At 36.1% G+C, this 17,164-nt stretch overlaps 1 protein-coding gene across 1 annotated transcript; it reads right to left on the bottom strand.

Moving 5' to 3' along the window:
- Positions 1-9,562: 9,562 nt before the first annotated feature.
- On the bottom strand, positions 9,563-16,465 carry LOC129887121 (DNA replication licensing factor MCM7). Its single transcript, XM_055962081.1, has 15 exons — positions 16,329-16,465; positions 16,160-16,227; positions 15,947-16,006; positions 15,627-15,850; positions 14,403-14,580; positions 14,105-14,227; positions 13,937-14,026; positions 13,569-13,711; positions 12,914-13,091; positions 12,637-12,828; positions 12,284-12,456; positions 11,876-12,079; positions 11,595-11,760; positions 10,912-11,133; positions 9,563-9,960 (listed from the first exon to the last, which is right to left on the bottom strand). The coding sequence occupies exons 1-15, from the start codon at positions 16,357-16,359 to the stop codon at positions 9,856-9,858; spliced, it is 2,157 nt and encodes a 718-aa protein (XP_055818056.1). The 5' UTR covers positions 16,360-16,465; the 3' UTR covers positions 9,563-9,855.
- Positions 16,466-17,164: the final 699 nt, after the last annotated feature.

Raw genomic sequence — 17,164 nt, 5'->3', positions numbered from 1 at the left:
TCTTTAGAAAAGACTTATATTTAATAAGGAGTGATATTTAATTAGGCGTCAAACTTTGGCAAAAACTTCAAAGTTAAAACGGCTAACGACACAAACTAAAAACGAAAGCCTCAAAATTTGAACCAACCTTTCTATTAGACCAAAAAGAACCTTTCGGAGTTAAGCGCATTGGCAGAATTCTTATTTGAGCACTTTTACCAAAAATATTGGTCGAAGTCAAAGTTTGACCAAAACTTCAAAGTTAAAATGCCTAACGGCACAAACTCAAAATGAAAGCCTCAAAATTCAAACCAACTATCCTATTAGAATAAAAAGGACCTTCTGGAGTTAACCGCATTGAGAAAATTTACCAAGAATGTTGGCGAAGTTAAATTTTGTCCAAAACTTCAAAGTTAAAATGTCTAACGACACAAACTAAAAACGAAAACCTCAAAATCCGAACTAACCATCCTACCCAACAAAAAAGGACCTTTTGAAGTTAACCACATTGACGAAATTCTCATCAAAGCTTTAAAGCTTAGCATTAATAATCATCCACATCATACTATGACGTTCAAGTTCACTGATGCTTAAAAAGAAGTCCATCCTCTTTATATCTTGAGTAATTCTCATTGCTGCCTTGAATCGTTCATTCGAGTTGTATATTTCAATTGCAGGGGATCCAATAATAGAAAATATCGTATCACGAATATCAGATAGATCACGCTCTCCTAGCTTGTCTATTAAAGCAGCCATCCTCCTATCATGACTTTCAGTAAATTGCTTCATCACCTCCATTAAACCTTTGAGAACAGTCTCATCCTCTTCCTCAGTTGTTGTTTTTCTCTTTTTGCTTCTACCTTTTTCGTTGACTTTAGAAGATGATACTTTAAAATTATTACCTTGTTTCTTAGATTGTTGGGTTTCATCATTTTAAGTTGTGAATGAACTCTGTGCTCCTCGAGTTGATACATTAGGTTGATCTTGAGTTGTAAATAGATTGTGTGTTGCTTCAGTTGATACATTAGGTTCCTCTTGGGCAACTTGATCTTCTCTTGTGCCTAAAGCATCATCTACACCGACAACAACAATAGAAAATCTCAAAGACGTGTTTGTAGCAATTTCTTCAGCTTTAGTTTTTTCTATTTCTTCAACAGTATCTTCTGGGCCCTTGACAAACTGTCCAGTAGCTCTATCCTTGCCAAATACCTCTTCCCAATCAGTAAACAGTGATCATTTTTTTAAGTTCATTGACTTGGCATTTGGATCAACCTAAGAAAACAAGAAACAAGTACGAAGTAACTTACAATATTCCAAAGACAGAGATCATATTCACTATGAGAAAATACAAGTAAGTAGCAATTCACTAATGATTTGAAATAAATATAAATCACCTTTATCAAGTCATCACAAGTTTGTGGATCGTCAACTAAGATACTTTCATCACTATATTGGAATCCTAAACCACTTCGACTCTTTAGTAATGATATGGTTGCATAACTTTTTTTTATGATCTTATTTTAGAATCAACATGAGGTAGAGATTTCAATCCACAATTAGGATGACGAGCATTCATATAGTGTTTCAATTCCATTAAATATCCATGTCTAAAGGTTTCATTATCTCCTCTCCAACCATTAACACACAATTCTTTTAATCCATCTACAAGAGTGAGTTCCTCTTTTGGAGTCCATACCCTTCGAGACAAAGGTGTTGATTTTCTTACCCTCTTTTTGGACATGTTAGGCGTTGCAGCTGTGGGACAAGCCATTTCAATATGTAAAATTATAAATGAAATCACAATTAATAATAACTTGCAACTTACTAGTAAACTATTTTAATTATAACCAAGAATACTGTAATACAACTAGATTATTTTGAAAAACAAATAATGGGACACATACACACAAATTCACTGCTTATATATTCAAAATGTATAGATATACATTGAGATTCACTATTTATCTCTACAAACAACAATGTGAGACATACAAAAAGAGACCATTCGTTTTCACAAACTAATTAAAACTATTACATTTTACAGTAACGAAAAAAAAGTGCATGAGCACAACAAAAGTAACCACATAGTTTAAAATTATAAAGATTGAGTTTCAGATCTTTCATTCCACATAAACTGAGCTAGTTCATCTCTCCAAGTGGTCCACTCACCAAATGCTTTAACTGTGTTAATATTTTCATGTTTGTGTTGATTCTCCATGTGGAATTCCATTTCCACATCTAAGGGTCAACTTTTATCTCTCTTTGAATGAAATTGTGTATCAAACAACATGCACTAATAATTCTATTATGAACCTTAACCGAGTACCACGGAGGACTTCTAAGAATTCCCCAACGTCCTTTTAATAGACCAAATGCTCTTTCAATAATATTGCGTGTCCTAACATGCTTCATATTTAAGAGCTCTTCTCGACATCGAGGTGATGGATTGTCACCCTGCCAATCCTTTAGCCAATATCTATATGCTCGATAGGGAGACAGAAAACCATTTCCATTTGTATATCCTCCATCACATAGATAATAATTGCCTAAAAATGTAAACAATGATATAATTACTTTAAAATATAATTCTATTTTTGAAAGTTATGGAAATAGACAAGTGTTTGTGTTTTTAGCATACTTTGGGTACTTTCAACCTATTTCTTCGTACAATAGCATCTTGAAATACGCGACTATCAGCGGCTGATCCCTCCCAATTAGATAATACATAAATAAAGTTGAGATTTCTATCACAAACCCCCAAGACAATAGTGGTTATATCTCCTTTTCGTGTTCTGTATCTTGGCTTATATATTGCTTCAACTCTAATGGAAATGTAAGTACCATCCAATGCACCAAGACAACCTTATAAGATAAATTCAACTCTAAATACTAAAGGGCAATCAAAAATAAAAATACTTTCATTAAAATATTTCAAGTCTTTTTTGTAGTAAATCAAACGTTAGATGGAAATTTACCTACCTTACACCATTTTCATCGATCATTAGTATCATTTTCGAGCATCGAATTAGGTTTAACAAGTAACGCTGGAGTTAGTTTAAGAATAGCTCTTAGACATTCATTAAAGGCTCAACTTACACTTCACTCCGTTCTAATATAATCAACTTTGACAGGCCTGTTCTTCTCGTGATAAGTCAAAATATTTAAGAACAATGCTAACTTTTCAATACTCGACATATTTTTACTGTCAGTCAACTCTCCAATATTCTTGGCTAAGGAGGCTAAAATGTGAAAGGCATTTCTGTCCATCCTAAGCTTGTCAATACATACAATATTATTGTCACGAATGATAACATTCAAATGAGACAAGATTTTAGGAATAACACTCATACAATATCGAATGACCCGTCTATTTCTAGGTTGTTTTCTTAATAACATGCTGTAAATAGCCATAAAAAAGTAAATAAGGACAATATACGAATGCACCACAATCTCCTCAAGGATGATAAAGCATTCAACATCGCACAATTGCTGAGGATCCATAGACACCTATTTTACATTAAAAATTGCAACATCGTTATCAAATTGTATCCCAAAAAAATAAGTATCAATCATGTTACTTAACTATTTATTTTAAGTATGTGTAGTAGGAAGGTAGTAGATTGATTTCAAACAAGAATGTTCAATTTTATAAAAAAGGAAAAGTAATATTGAAAAACAGGGTAAAATGTAATATTTTTGATTGGCTTCAATAACTAGAATGCTAAAACTATTTTGTCATAATTCAAATATATGTTCATTTCTTGCAGTTTTAGAAGCTAAAGAAACTAAAATTAATGAACCCCTTTTCAAAAAGAAGGATTTTTGAACAAACAAAATCCACATCAAATTTGGGTGTACTCAAACTTCAACTTAACTAGAAAATATTGAGAAGATCTAGAATTTCATTTGTACCTCAATAAATTAACAAGAGGAAAAAACAAAAGGAGGAGAAGAAGAAGAAAATAAAAAAAGATAAGTCAAGTTTAAAGTTTTAGAACTTCTCACCTTAAAGAAAGAACGCAAGATTGAAGTTTTTTTTAATCTATTTGCGTCTGGGAGAAAGACGATTACTGCTATGGATGTTGTTTATGCGCTACAGGCAAGGAAGAAGTCTATGAAATTGAGAATTTTAGGGTTTCTGGAATTAGGATTATTTTTTTTGAGCTTGATGGTGAACTTCTCTATTATATATTCAAGATAATAGAAATTTTCTCTAAAATATGTGTAAATGTTTTCTATAAAGATGTGGAGTATATTTGATTGAGAGTGAAGGGTAAAATTGTCCATTTGTATTTTTATTCAGGTATTAGTTATTCATGTATAACTTATTCCATTTTCTACCCCGCATAAAATAATACATAGATTGACTCATAACTTATACATGTATTAGTTATGTGATTTTCTAATTTTCTAACCAACCATAGTATTATGTGTATTGAATTTTATACCTTACACAAAAATACTACCAAACATGGTAAAGCTTATTACAACATTTTATACATGAATAACCCAACCCTTATCCAGTAATCAAACGGCCCCTTATTGTTTATAGTGTATTTTAGTGCATTAATACCAATGTTTTTTTGACTTTTGATATCAATAATGAAATTTTGTTCATTATATTTACCTTTACTCTTTAATTGTTTGTGATATGGTTAGTTATCATATTTCTCTTAAAATATAGTTTTTATCTTAAAAATATTATATTTAATAACATAGCATACACACCATAACTTATACCGAACAAGACCGAAGGAGAATCATACATGAGGGGATCCAAATTCAGAAAAGTTTGTTCAATGAAGTCTTGTAATGATGGGATTCCATGAGCACATGGCAAATTGAAAAGAAAGAAATTTACAAACGCTTCAAATTCGAGATTCAAGCCTAAAATATGTCTAAAAATAGACAAGAAGCTAGGAAAACTACACATATATTTTGGATTTTCCATCTAACTGATAAATATTTAGCTATCTAAAAGTTCCCACACTTGTACCTTAGCCTTAATTTCAATTAACTTGCTTTCCTTTTTTATTTTTGTAAGTAGAAGATATCAATATATAGATAAGCCATTTGTTCTCACTCACCGGATCACTGTCCCGGCAGACCCACTGCCCGACGCCGCCGTCGCTACTCCGGCGGAACTCTATTTCGACAGATCTTCCTTTCTCTTTCTTATTGAGTTTATCCTTAATCTTTTTTTATATAGTGGATCTATTTATTTGTGTTGTGTGTTGACTGATTCAGTGAACCCAAAACAAGGAGATCTTGATTTATTTCTTTTGTTACTTCTTCTTCCTCCATCATACTCTTTGACCCTACAAAGGCCAGACCCCTTTTAACGTGCTCCTTGGGTTGTCACTATTGTGGAATCTCTTGTCCTTTTTTGCAGGTTAATTTGCTAAGCACCGTGGACAGTGCCTTGAAGGTGTTCGACAAAATTTCTCAACGAAATATTGCTTCATTAAATGCTATCATTTTTAGGTTTTGGGCCCAAAGATTCGTTCAATCCAAGATCTGCTACCCACACAATCCAAAAGTCTTTGTGAACAGCATCTTGGCAAGCCGACGTGGACAATAACTCCGACGTGAACAGTAACTCCAAAGTGAACAGTAACTCCGAAGTGAATAGTACTCCGATGTGAACATTATTTTTCGGCGGCAACCAGGTTCATTTCAACTGGAGTTGGTACCTCCGGTTTCCATATCTATTCTTTGCTCATACAATTGTAGTTACATTTTGCTGACTTTAAACCTTTGAATAATTTATTAGTTCATACACATTTTCATAACTTTGGATAGTGATGGTAAACTAGGGTCATGTTCTCGCTCAGGGACGGGGACGGGGATAAGGGTAAGGAGGGGTAAGTGGGTTAAAAAAACGTCTAGACTGAGAGTAGGTTCTTGGAACATTGGGACGTTGATGGAAAAATTCATAGAGCTAGTTAAGATTCTAAAGAAGAGGAAGATTAATATAGCTTGTGTACAAGAGACCAAATGGGTAGGTTCTAAAGTTAAAGAGGTAGATGGATATAAGTTTTGGTTCTCTGGTAAATCGAAGTATAGGAATGGGGTAGGCATTTTAGTAGACAGTAATTTAAGGGATCAGGTGGTGGAGGTTAGGAGAGTCACTGATAGGATGATGTTGATTAAGATGGTCGTTGAAGGCTTCACGTTGAACATTATTAGTGTTTATGCGCCGCAAACGGACTTAGGTGAGGAGGATAAGAGGCGCTTTTGGGAGGATTTGGACGAGTTAGTGGGAGGCATACCGCCTACTGAGAAGCTTTTCGTGGGAGGGGATTTCAATGGGCACATCGGGTCTATTTCGGGAGGATATGATGATGTGCATGGAGGCTTTGGCTTTGGGGATAGAAATGGAGGAGGAGTTTCACTTTTGGATTTCGCAAGAGCTTTTGGGTTGGTGATATCCAATTCGAGTTTCCCAAAGAAGAAGGACCGCTTGGTAACCTTCCAGAGTGCGGTGGCTAAGACTCAGATAGATTTTTTACTCCTTAGGAAGGATGATAAAGGTTTGTGCAAAGACTGTAAGGTCATTCCGATCGACAACCTTACGACCCGACATAAGCTCTTGGTGATGGATTTAGGGATCAAGATGATGAGGAAGAAGAGGGTCGGGGATGACCGACCTAGGATCAGATGGGGGAGTTTGACCACGGCTAGCGCCCTGAGATGGGAGAGAAATTGAAGGATATGGGGGCCTGGGATAGTAGTGGGGTTGCGAACACTATGTGGGATAGAACGGCTAGTTGTATTAGGGTTGTAGCAAGAAAAGTGTTGGGAGTCTCGACAAGTAGCAGTGGCCGGCATTGAGGGGACTATGGTGGAATGGAGAAGTGCAAGGGAAGGTGGAAGCAAAGAAGATAGCGTATGCGAAGCTGATAGAAAGCAATGATGAGGTGGAGAAGTGGACGAATAAGAACTTTATAAGATAGCGAGGAAGGAGGAGAAGTCGGCGGTTTCAACGGCAAAAACGACAGCTTTTGAACGCCTTTATGCTGAACTAGAAGAGAAAGGCGGGGATGGAAAATTGTTCAAGCTAGCCAGGGTGCGAGAGCAAAGGGCACGCGATGTGGATCAAGTGAAATACATTAAAGACGAGCATGAAAGAGTATTGGTAGAGGAGACCATCATTAAATAGAGATGGCAGTCGTACTTCCATAAACTCTTGAATGAAGACGGGGACAAAAAGATTGTGTTGGGAGATTTGGAACATACAGAGAGGCTTCATGATTTTGGGTGTTGTAGGAGTAATTCGGTCGAAGAGGTTAAGGGTGTTGTGCGTAGGATGCGCTAGGGAAGAGCGATCGGACCTGACGAGATTTCAGGGGAATTTTGGAAAAATGCAAGCTCGGTAGGTTTGGAGTGGCTGACTAGGTTATTTAATGTCATCTTTAAAACAACAACGATGCTCGAAGAATGGAGGTCGAGCGTAATGATCCCTCTATACAAAAATAAGAGGGATATCCAGAGCTGCAACAACTATAGAGGTATCAAGCTTCTAAGTCATACTATGAAAGTATGGGAAAGAGTGGTGGAGATGAGGGTTAGGAGAGGCGTGTCTATTTCAGAGAACCAGTTCGGATTTATGTCGGGACGCTCAACTACAGAAGCCATCCATCTTATGAGGAGACTGGTGGAGCAGTATAGGGAGAGGAAGAGGGACTTGCATATGGTATTCATCAATCTAGAAAAGGCTTACGATAAAGTTCCACGAAAGATACTATGAAAATGTTTGGAGGCTAAAGGTGTACCTGTGACGTACATTAGGGTGATCAAGGACATGTATGAGGGTGCCAAAACCAGGGTAAGGACAGTAGGAGGGAACTCAGAGCACTTCCCAGTTGTGATGGGGTTACATCAAGGATCAACCCTTAGTCCATTTTTATTTACCTTGGTGATGGATGGATTGACGCGAAAAATTCAAGGTGAGGTGCCATGGTGTATGCTTTTTACGGACGACATAGTCTTGATCGATGAGACTCGTAGCGGAGTTAACACTAAGCTGGAGGATTAGAGACATACCTTGGAGTCTAAAGGGTTTAAGCTGAGTAGGACCAAAACAGAGTACTTAGAGTGCAAGTTCAGTGAGACACCTCAGGAGGTTGGCGCGGAAGTTAGGCTTGGTGACCAGGCCATCCAAAAAAAAAAGTAGTTTCAAGTACCTTGGGTCTATCATGCAAGGCAGTGGGAAGATTGATGATGATGTCACACATCGTATTGAGGAAGGGTGGATGAAATGAAGGCTCGCTTCCGTGTGCTATGTGACAAGAAGGTGCCACCACAACTTAAGGGCAAGTTCTACAAAGTGGTGGTTAGACCGGCTACGTTATATGGGGCGGAGTGTTGTCTAGTTAAGGTCTCTTACGTTCAAAAGATGAAAGTAGCCGAGATGAGAATGTTGAGATGGATGTGTGGGCATACCGGGAGCGACAGGATTAGAAATAAGGTTATTCGGGACAAGGTAGGAGTGACCTCGGTGGAAGACAAGATGCGGGAAATGCGACTGAGATGGTTTGGGCATGTGAAGAGGAGAGACGCAGATGTCCCAGTGCGGAGGTGTGAGAGGTTGGCCATGGATGGTTTCAGAAGAGGTAGGGGTAGGCCGAATAAATATTGGGGAGAGGTGATTAGACATGACATGACGCAGTTACAGCTTACCGAGGACATAACCTTAGATAGGAGGGTGTGGAGGACACATATTAGGATAGAAGGCTAGTACATAGTCTCGTTATTCTTCCGTATTAGTAAGCACATTAGCGCACTATAATTTCTTGTGCTCTGACTTCTGTTATTATCTTTCTATTACTTTCTGTACTTTGATTACTCTATTTTATCTGTGTCGCTTTCGTTATTTGCGTTATTCGTTATTTGCTTTTACATAACGCTTTGAACTTTTTAGCTGTATCTGACCTCTTTTTATGCTTCTTTTAAACCGAGGGTCTCTCGAAAACAACCGTCTTATCTTGGTAGGAGTAAAGTCTGCGTACACTTAACCCTCCTCAGACCCCACGTTGTGGAATTTCATTAGGTTGTTGTTGTAAGTAGAAGATATTTTGTTTCAGAAGTATTCATTCTTACCGCTAAGGCTATATATAGCTTGTTCGGATAGATGTTACCAATTATATTATATCGAATTATTATTTTAAATATAATATTCATTTCAATTATTACTTGAATTTTATTATGTCATATTATTAAGTTCATTATTATACTTTTTTTTCATTTTGACCTAATTTATTATTTAATAATCTTATTTTATTATTTACCATGCCCTTTTAACTTTACCTTGTATCCTTCTGTCTTTGTAATTTTATTTGCTTATTCTTTAAATTCCCAGTATGTGGCATTATAAAACAACTGAAAACAATATAACTTATTCCAACATTGATTCATCAAAACTTAGTACATACCATCGAACAACCATCCAATCAAGCTGTTATCAAAGAAATTGTAAATCTTTTGAGGAAAAAAAAATGTTAACTGTTTCATTTCTAAGAAAAATGGGAATGAATATTGGTCTTTTAACTGGTAGTAAAATTGGAAATGCTTTCAGCCTCACTAAACAAGGCAATTTCAATTTGTTTCTCACATTGACTTGCATTGCCATGAAGAAGTTACAAGGGGCAATGAAACTTCCAGGAATAAATAACAGTTCAGCAAATTCTGGTACAGACTGACAACTCTGGTCATACACAGTTAGCCTCCCATATTGATCGGCTTTAATAATTTGATCTAAATACTATTCTTGATGCAATACTAGTTTTAATAACTGTAAGTAGTAACTTGACAGTCGAGGGAGATTCCGTGATACAAGCTTGTAACATTACTGGATTCATATTGATCTAGTGTCTATCATGAATCAATGAATCTAATGTTAAAGCTATCAGGATGAATCTGCCACACATTTAAGGCTGCATATTCTTCCAAACATTCCTTGAGTTGAGCTTCACTGTATCCCTGTTCCAAGATAAAGCAGCACACATCAAAGGCGAGAGAACTCATAGCAGAAAGTCAGTACCATGCCCAAGGAGGAAACAATTTAAGCCAGAATATAGGATTCATTGAGTTAGATGTTGAATGCCAGCAAGAAATGTATACAATGTCTCGAAATGAAAGAACCAAACGAGGTAGCCTTGAATAGATTTTGATAAAGCTAGAGACACATCCCAACTAGTTTGGCATGATCTTAGCTGATTACCATTACATGCAGGAAGATGAAAACCGATTCAGTTGGTTAAAAACATGGGTGGATCTGAGTATGAGTAAAGAAAGCTATGTAAATCTTTGTTCACCACAAAAGGACTCACTCTAAAGAATTCTGGGAATATACTGGTACTGTGTATCAATAGCCAGCTTGAGCTATTTAGTCTGTTGTGATTTGTTCTTTTTTTTCTCTTTTATATGGGGGATTTGACAGGGTGGGTGGAGGGAAGTTCAGCAACAATAAGATGAACTAGCAGATTTTGGCCTTGCATCAAGCAATACTTTTGCAAATAGCAAAAAAGATGTTCTGCCAAAGGCTAATTTAACAGAACATAAATAGTTCACAAGTAGTTGCCAAATGTATCAGTATTGTCACCCTAAAGGGTTTATCATTCTGCATGCTTCCTTCCCAAAAGCATGAAATCAATGCAGTTGGACACAACTTCATTGAGAAACCATAGCACAAACAATTCAGATAAGCTTGACAGATCATGCAAACTATTTTCTTGTTCTTTTCTCTGTCTTAATAACTATCCACCTTTATTTCTTCACAACTTTATCATCACAGAATGTGTAAATGTAAATTGTAACATATTTTCTAAGCTGTAATTTAGCATGCATGTGCACTAGATCCAAGTATATATTCAAGCTACCAACAAGGTTAATGCTTCCAGCTTGATCTGGCATAATTGCCCACAAACTAACCTTTCTAGAAATCCAGTTCAGAGCCTGGGCATAGCTTAGTTCCAGCCTGTTCATCCTAGCAGCCTCATCACGCAGGATTGAATAAATGTCAGATATTGCATCCAGGCCAGATTTTTGCCGATCATCTGAATACAAGGAGAACTTTGACATCTGCATTAGCCGAAGTGCCTCATCCACATCACTCTGAGCAACTTTTTCTGAGAAGCGTAGTCTGGCTAGTGCCTAATTTAACACAGTAAAATGACATCAACAAAGTGTAAAGAATGATTAAAAAGGAGGTACCATTATGACATTCATTTGACTAATTTGCCATCATCACTGTCTATTTGGCTTTGTGATTAAGGGAGACAACTATATTTATGACCAACTTAATATCAATTGAGCTGTAAAGCCTGCAATCAGGATTGTGAGGTCCAGAATTGTCTTGGAAAGTAAACCTTACATTTTCAAGGACCCTATTTCCTAATGATAGCTAACCAAATTTCTGCTTTTTAGCCTTTCAAACCGAGGAGAAAGCAAGAATGTTTCCTCATCCAGTTTCTTCAATGTGGCACTTGCCAACTGTCACGCTTGATTCAGTACAAGTTTTCCACTTTCAAATAAGAGTTGAATAGAAAAATAGGCCCAACTCTAACTATGAAGCAATGTGATACTTTATTCTGTAAATTGACGCAGAAACTTACAGCTGATATCCGCAGGATGCTTAGGAGTGTTCTGACGGTAGTATAGGAGTGAGGGGTGTTCGATTTTGCTTCTTCTTGCCTGATACTAGAATATGCACCAGCAATATACTCCTCTAGCTCCTTTGGAACAGAGGGAGACAATCTCCTTGCAGCTGATATATAAGCCCTGAAATAAAAGAAAATGGATGTAGGTTGCTCAGTCAATTCTAAGCCTCACTACTAACTAGTAAAGAGAGGTTCTCTTGAAGGTTAAAACACCAGAAAGATATTCTTGTATTTACCGAAGCACAGATGGTTCAAGTGGAGTGAATCCGAGAGCAGGAGATTCTCTGTTCTGATGCACATAAACAACATGTCTAGCCAATTCAAGATCGGAATCCATATCTGCTCGATCTAAGATTAGCCATAAAAGATCAAATCTTGATAGAAGAGCTGGAGGAAGATTAATATTTTCAGCTGGTGTCCTTCTCATATCATATCTTCCCCTAAGAATATTTTGAACAAAATATCATGAGTGTTTTAAAGTTTGTGCATTAACACAACCAACTGCCTCCACAAATAAATCAGATGACCATCTGTTGCAAAATTTAGCATATTTCTACATACAGGAAAAGTCAAAATTCTAAATGATAGCAGTTGCTTCTCAATGATTTCAACAAACCAAGTAGGGGGGGACAGTAAATGTTTACCATGCAGGATTAGCAGCAGCAAGCACTGCAGTCCTTGCATTTAGAGATGTAGTGATCCCAGCCTTTGCAATACTAACAGTCTGCTGCTCCATTACTTCATGTATAGCTGTTCTATCAGAGTCATCCATCTTGTCGAATTCATCAATAGCACATATACCCATATCTGCCAAAACCTGAGAAAAACATTGTCCACAGAATACTTGAGAAATAGATGGTTGTGAGATCAACTATCTGATGATACATCAATGAAAGACGCCTGATACAGTTCAAACTCCTAATGCACATTGCCCACACTATGATATTTTCCAAAACTCGATGAAGTAGAGGTTAAAAAAGAATTGATTTGTTCTCACCAGTGCTCCGCCTTCAAGAACCATCTCATTAGTTACTGGATCTTTCTGAACAGCAGCTGTTAGACCAACTCCACTGCTACCCTTACCAGTTGTGTAGACACCTCTTGGTGCAACATTGATTATGTGTTTGAGAAGCTGGCTCTTTGCTACCCCGGGATCACCCATCAAACATATATGTAAATCACCTCTGATCTGATTTTTTTTTCATAAAGATGAATCAGATTTTCTTAATCTGAATAGGCAGAAGATGGATTTCAATTTAGGTCACAGAGCTTACCTTCATACCATCCTTCAACTTTCGATGAGGAGCACCTACTAGAAGAAGAAGAAGAGCTTTCTTAATATCCTCATGCCCAAAAATTTCAGGAGCCAAGGAACGAGACAACTTGTTATATATATCTCCATCCTCAGCTAATCTTGCAATCTGCTCTTCCTCGTCTCCTCTAAGTTCATAACTGCATCCAAAAACCTATTAATCATATCTTCATCACTAAGAAGTTTAGCAAGTATAGAAACCTTATATTTTCTATTTCAATAGTGACCAAGTAAATTTTTCTTTGTGAGAAAAGGGTTATGCATAAATCAAATTTACAAGTAGTGTCCTCTAAACATTCCAAATAGGAAACCAGAAAAGATATAGAGTTGATGTGTAGTCTGAACCTATTCCAAGCATAATATTTCAAGAACACTCAAAGAAAAAATAATAAATAAACACATTAAATTAGATTATGTTTGAAATTTCATTTTTCTTTTAGAAATGTTTTGGATTTAAGCTCAATCTGGAATCAAGTTCCTCAATGTGCTAAAAGCAGACTCCGATTCTTCAAGGACAAGGTGATGTGAAAACAGAATCCATCTCAAAAAAGCTCTACTTGCAGAACATGAAGACAAAAGAAATACAGTAGAAAAGGGAAAAAGTAACAATAGCTTACTCTTCATATTTTTTCTTGAAATGGCTAACAGACATTGCTTCCAAGTAAGTATCTGCAATTAACCCAGCTCGCATAGCTCTAAATCCAGTGTAAGGCATAGGTAGAAAAATGCCTGACAGTTCAACAACATCACCAGGAGATACCTGCAATTTTTAGAAAAGCAGCAGCATATGTTACGCTTAAGTAGGTAGTGAAATCTTTAGAGGAACCCCTTTAAGAAGATGCTCACTGGGAGCTTTGAGTTTGTGGGGATCATTTGATCTCACCTTCTAACTCAATCTAGAAAACAGTTTACTGTCCTTAGCATTTACTCTACACTAGACAAGCTCCTTACAAAAAAATATAAATAAACAAAAAATATCACCAACCTTCCTTGTAAGTTCTCCTCTGAAGTGCACAGTCATTGATCGGGGAATGTGACCTTTGGGGACATGTTCAGCCAACTCTTGAATTTTGGCCTGAATCAATGTCAGAAATGTAAAACAATTGTGCTGCAGATTTGATATTGTAATCAAGATTTAATGCAACAGACAAACCTCTTGAAACTTTAAAAATTTTGATGCCCGAAGTTGAAGGATGAGGTTTCCTTTTGCTTTATTTACCGTGCAGCGTTTGGATGGGCATTCAAACAGAGGCATGAATACTCTAGCAGTTACTTCCTGTTCATCAAGTGCATTAAGATAGGCGCATTAGATCTGAAACAGAGTAGCTTTGCCATGCTACTTAACATTGTTGTGATTTAATTTAATGCTAGCAATGTGGCTCTCGTACTGCATTTAGCAAGTCAAAAATAAAGAGATAAGTTTTAAGACAAGCACAACAAAAAGATCATACCTGATAGATTTCAAATCCACATTCTTCACATGTATATACAGCCACCTGCATCAGCGGCTTGACGTCTGAACAGCGTGTCACAATACCAGATATCCTGACAAGCTGACCAATATATGAAGCCTTGACCTCCCTAATTGTAAATGGCCGACCTTTTGAAGATGCTTTAACGTACACTTCACTGGATTCAACAAATACAAACAGTTAGGCGACTAACCCATTCAGAATTTCCATTTCCTATATTTACTTAAGAATTAAGTTATGAGGCCAGACTACATAGAGGGGTGTGTAGCGGTCGGTTCGATTCGATTTTAAGTATTGTAGGTTCGTTTTATCGGTTTCTAAATACACTAAACCAATAACCAAACCAATAAGATATTTGTTATCAGTTTTCGGTTTTTGGTCTTTAACGATTCGATTTTTGATTTACCCAATAAGAAAAACTTTTAAAACAAATATACAAATCATAGAGCCGCCGTCGTAGCAACCTGCAAACCCTTGCCGCGGAACCTAAAGTGGCAAAGCCTAAAGGGTAAATACTAAAAAACTAAATACTAAATAGTATTATATAGTGATTAACTAATTATAAATTTATATTAGTATTTTTTGTTTGATATTTGTTTACGAGTAAAAAACTAAAAATTAAATTAGTAAGCTATTATAGTCTTAATGGGTTATAGGTTTACCTAATAAACCAATATTATAAAACAAATACCGAACCAATAACCCAATAATTATTTTTTACAAAACCATTAAATAATCGTTAACACAATAAACCAATAGCAATAAACCAATAACACTTTTTTCGGTTCAGTTTATCGGTAGGTTCGGTTTTTGTACACCCCTACACAAAAGGACATTCTATTTTCACCTGGGAACTTGACTGCCTAGTATATTAACATGAATATATTACCATGCATATCGTCATGCTGTTTTGAGATTAACTAAATAAGTCCATCTAATTCATATCATACAGTTAACAGAAGTACTCCTAAAAATGATGAAAGAGAGAACAAAAGACTTTCTTATTATTAGGTAAGGTAATTTATTGAAGAAAGTAGTACCAAGAAGGTACCATAAGGTTTACCAAATTACAGGACTAATGAGTTAGTACACAAATATAAAGTCCAGCTGAGAGAGAACAAGAGACATAATTATAGACACAGAAAAAAATTGGCAAATTAATTCATAAAGTTAGATCCTTGATGATAATTTAATGCTGCTTACTAGAACCGCTTGATCTCCGGGGGCATGTTTTGTTTTGGATCAGAACCATCAGTGTTCTCAGTTGCTTCCTCTGATCGCTGGGTCATCAAAATATCATGATCATCATCTGGAAGGGCCTCCGTTGGCTCTGGCATGAGCTCATCGATTGCACTTGCTAATATTGTGATATATCGTTTAGTGTTCTCAGCAATTCTTCGAAGAAACTCTTCATCCAAGTCCTTGTACTGAAAGAGAAGTTAAAATTCATGTTAAACCACTTTAGCACTAAATAGAGAACAACCACTCCATAAAAAGTAATTCAGAGGGGTGGTGGTACTTACGTCGGCTAAGTCTTCGAGCTCGATCTCAATAGCCTTGGTTTTACGATTAGCAACATCTTGCTAATTAAAAGATAAAACAGAAACAGCGAACAATTAACAAGTGTTCCACTGAGGCAAAAACAAAAACAAAAAAAATATTTCTAGGATGCATATATTCACTAAAACAGCGTAAATAAGGAGTTTTTCAAATTGAGAAAAATGAGAGAAACTTACGAGAATGTTGATGTATTTGGCTTCACCATTAGAATCAGCGAAGTTTGATAGAAAATCTTTGGCTAGATCTGTCAAATGAGAGACAAATTAGTGACAGCAAAAGATGATTGAATCAAAGGAAAGGCGAATCCAGAATTTGAAACCACTTGATGCAGTCGAAAACTGTTACCTTTGTCGCGGTTGAAGTCAAGGTCATTCATGGTGTTTGGATGGAGGCAGAGAGAATCGAGAGCAGTTTGTGAGAATGAGGGTTTGAGTTTGGGGGGAAATTGATAAAACACAAGCAATTTTGGCGGCAAAATGGTGAAGGTGTTTTGGCGGGAAAAAAATGAACTAGGTTATGTTCGCCTTGTGCTACGGGTGTACGTCGTCCACACCCGACCCGGGAAAACAAAATTGGACCAGCGGAAATGAAATGTAATTAGGTGCACTTCAATGGAATTGATAATCTCAAGTCAAATTTTAATTTTAAAAAATTAAAAGATATTCTTTAAATCTTATAATATTTAATATAGTTTCATTCTTATAAGAGGATATGATCTTACTGATAAAATGAAAAAGTAAGAATTAAAACTTACTAAATATAAAAATGCATTTTCCTAAATCAAACTATAAAGATTAAACTAGAATGAATTAAAACAAGGCTGATTGTGTTTCTTTTAAATCTGACTTATACCAAATTAATCATTCCATTTTTCCTGCATTTTAAGTCTCACTCCCTTTATTCCATATTAATTGAATTTGTGAGGTAATGCACACATATTAAGAAAAACATTCAAAGATATAACTTGAATCATTCTTTCCACTATTTTGTCCTTTGTAAAGTCATAAATATAACTCTGCAAGTAGTGTGACTTATTTACTAAAAAATATAAAACTTCAATAAATGAAAGGGCAAGTATGGAAAATATTTCAAACATCTATCTTGAACTTTGTATAATTCAATTATTTTGAACAATGAAAAATTCCTCAAAAATTCAATTAATATGAAATAGAGGGAGTATT

This window comes from Solanum dulcamara, chromosome 4, assembly GCF_947179165.1.
Source record: "Solanum dulcamara chromosome 4, daSolDulc1.2, whole genome shotgun sequence".
Taxonomy (NCBI): domain Eukaryota; kingdom Viridiplantae; phylum Streptophyta; class Magnoliopsida; order Solanales; family Solanaceae; genus Solanum; species Solanum dulcamara.
Note: the sequence above shows the minus strand (reverse complement) of the source record. Positions and strands in the feature narration are given on the sequence as shown.

What these genes read in the sequence shown, in the direction of transcription:
- LOC129887121 (XM_055962081.1), bottom strand. Translation starts at nt 16,359, where the DNA reads ATGAATGACCTTGACTTCAACCGCGACAAAG. An exon ending in CCGGAGATCAAGCGGTTCTA is followed by an intron (nt 14,581 to 15,626) that starts GTAAGCAGCATT and finishes TGTTGAATCCAG; the next exon opens with TGAAGTGTACGTTAAAGCAT. An exon ending in AATTTTTAAAGTTTCAAGAG is followed by an intron (nt 14,027 to 14,104) that starts GTTTGTCTGTTG and finishes ACATTGATTCAG; the next exon opens with GCCAAAATTCAAGAGTTGGC.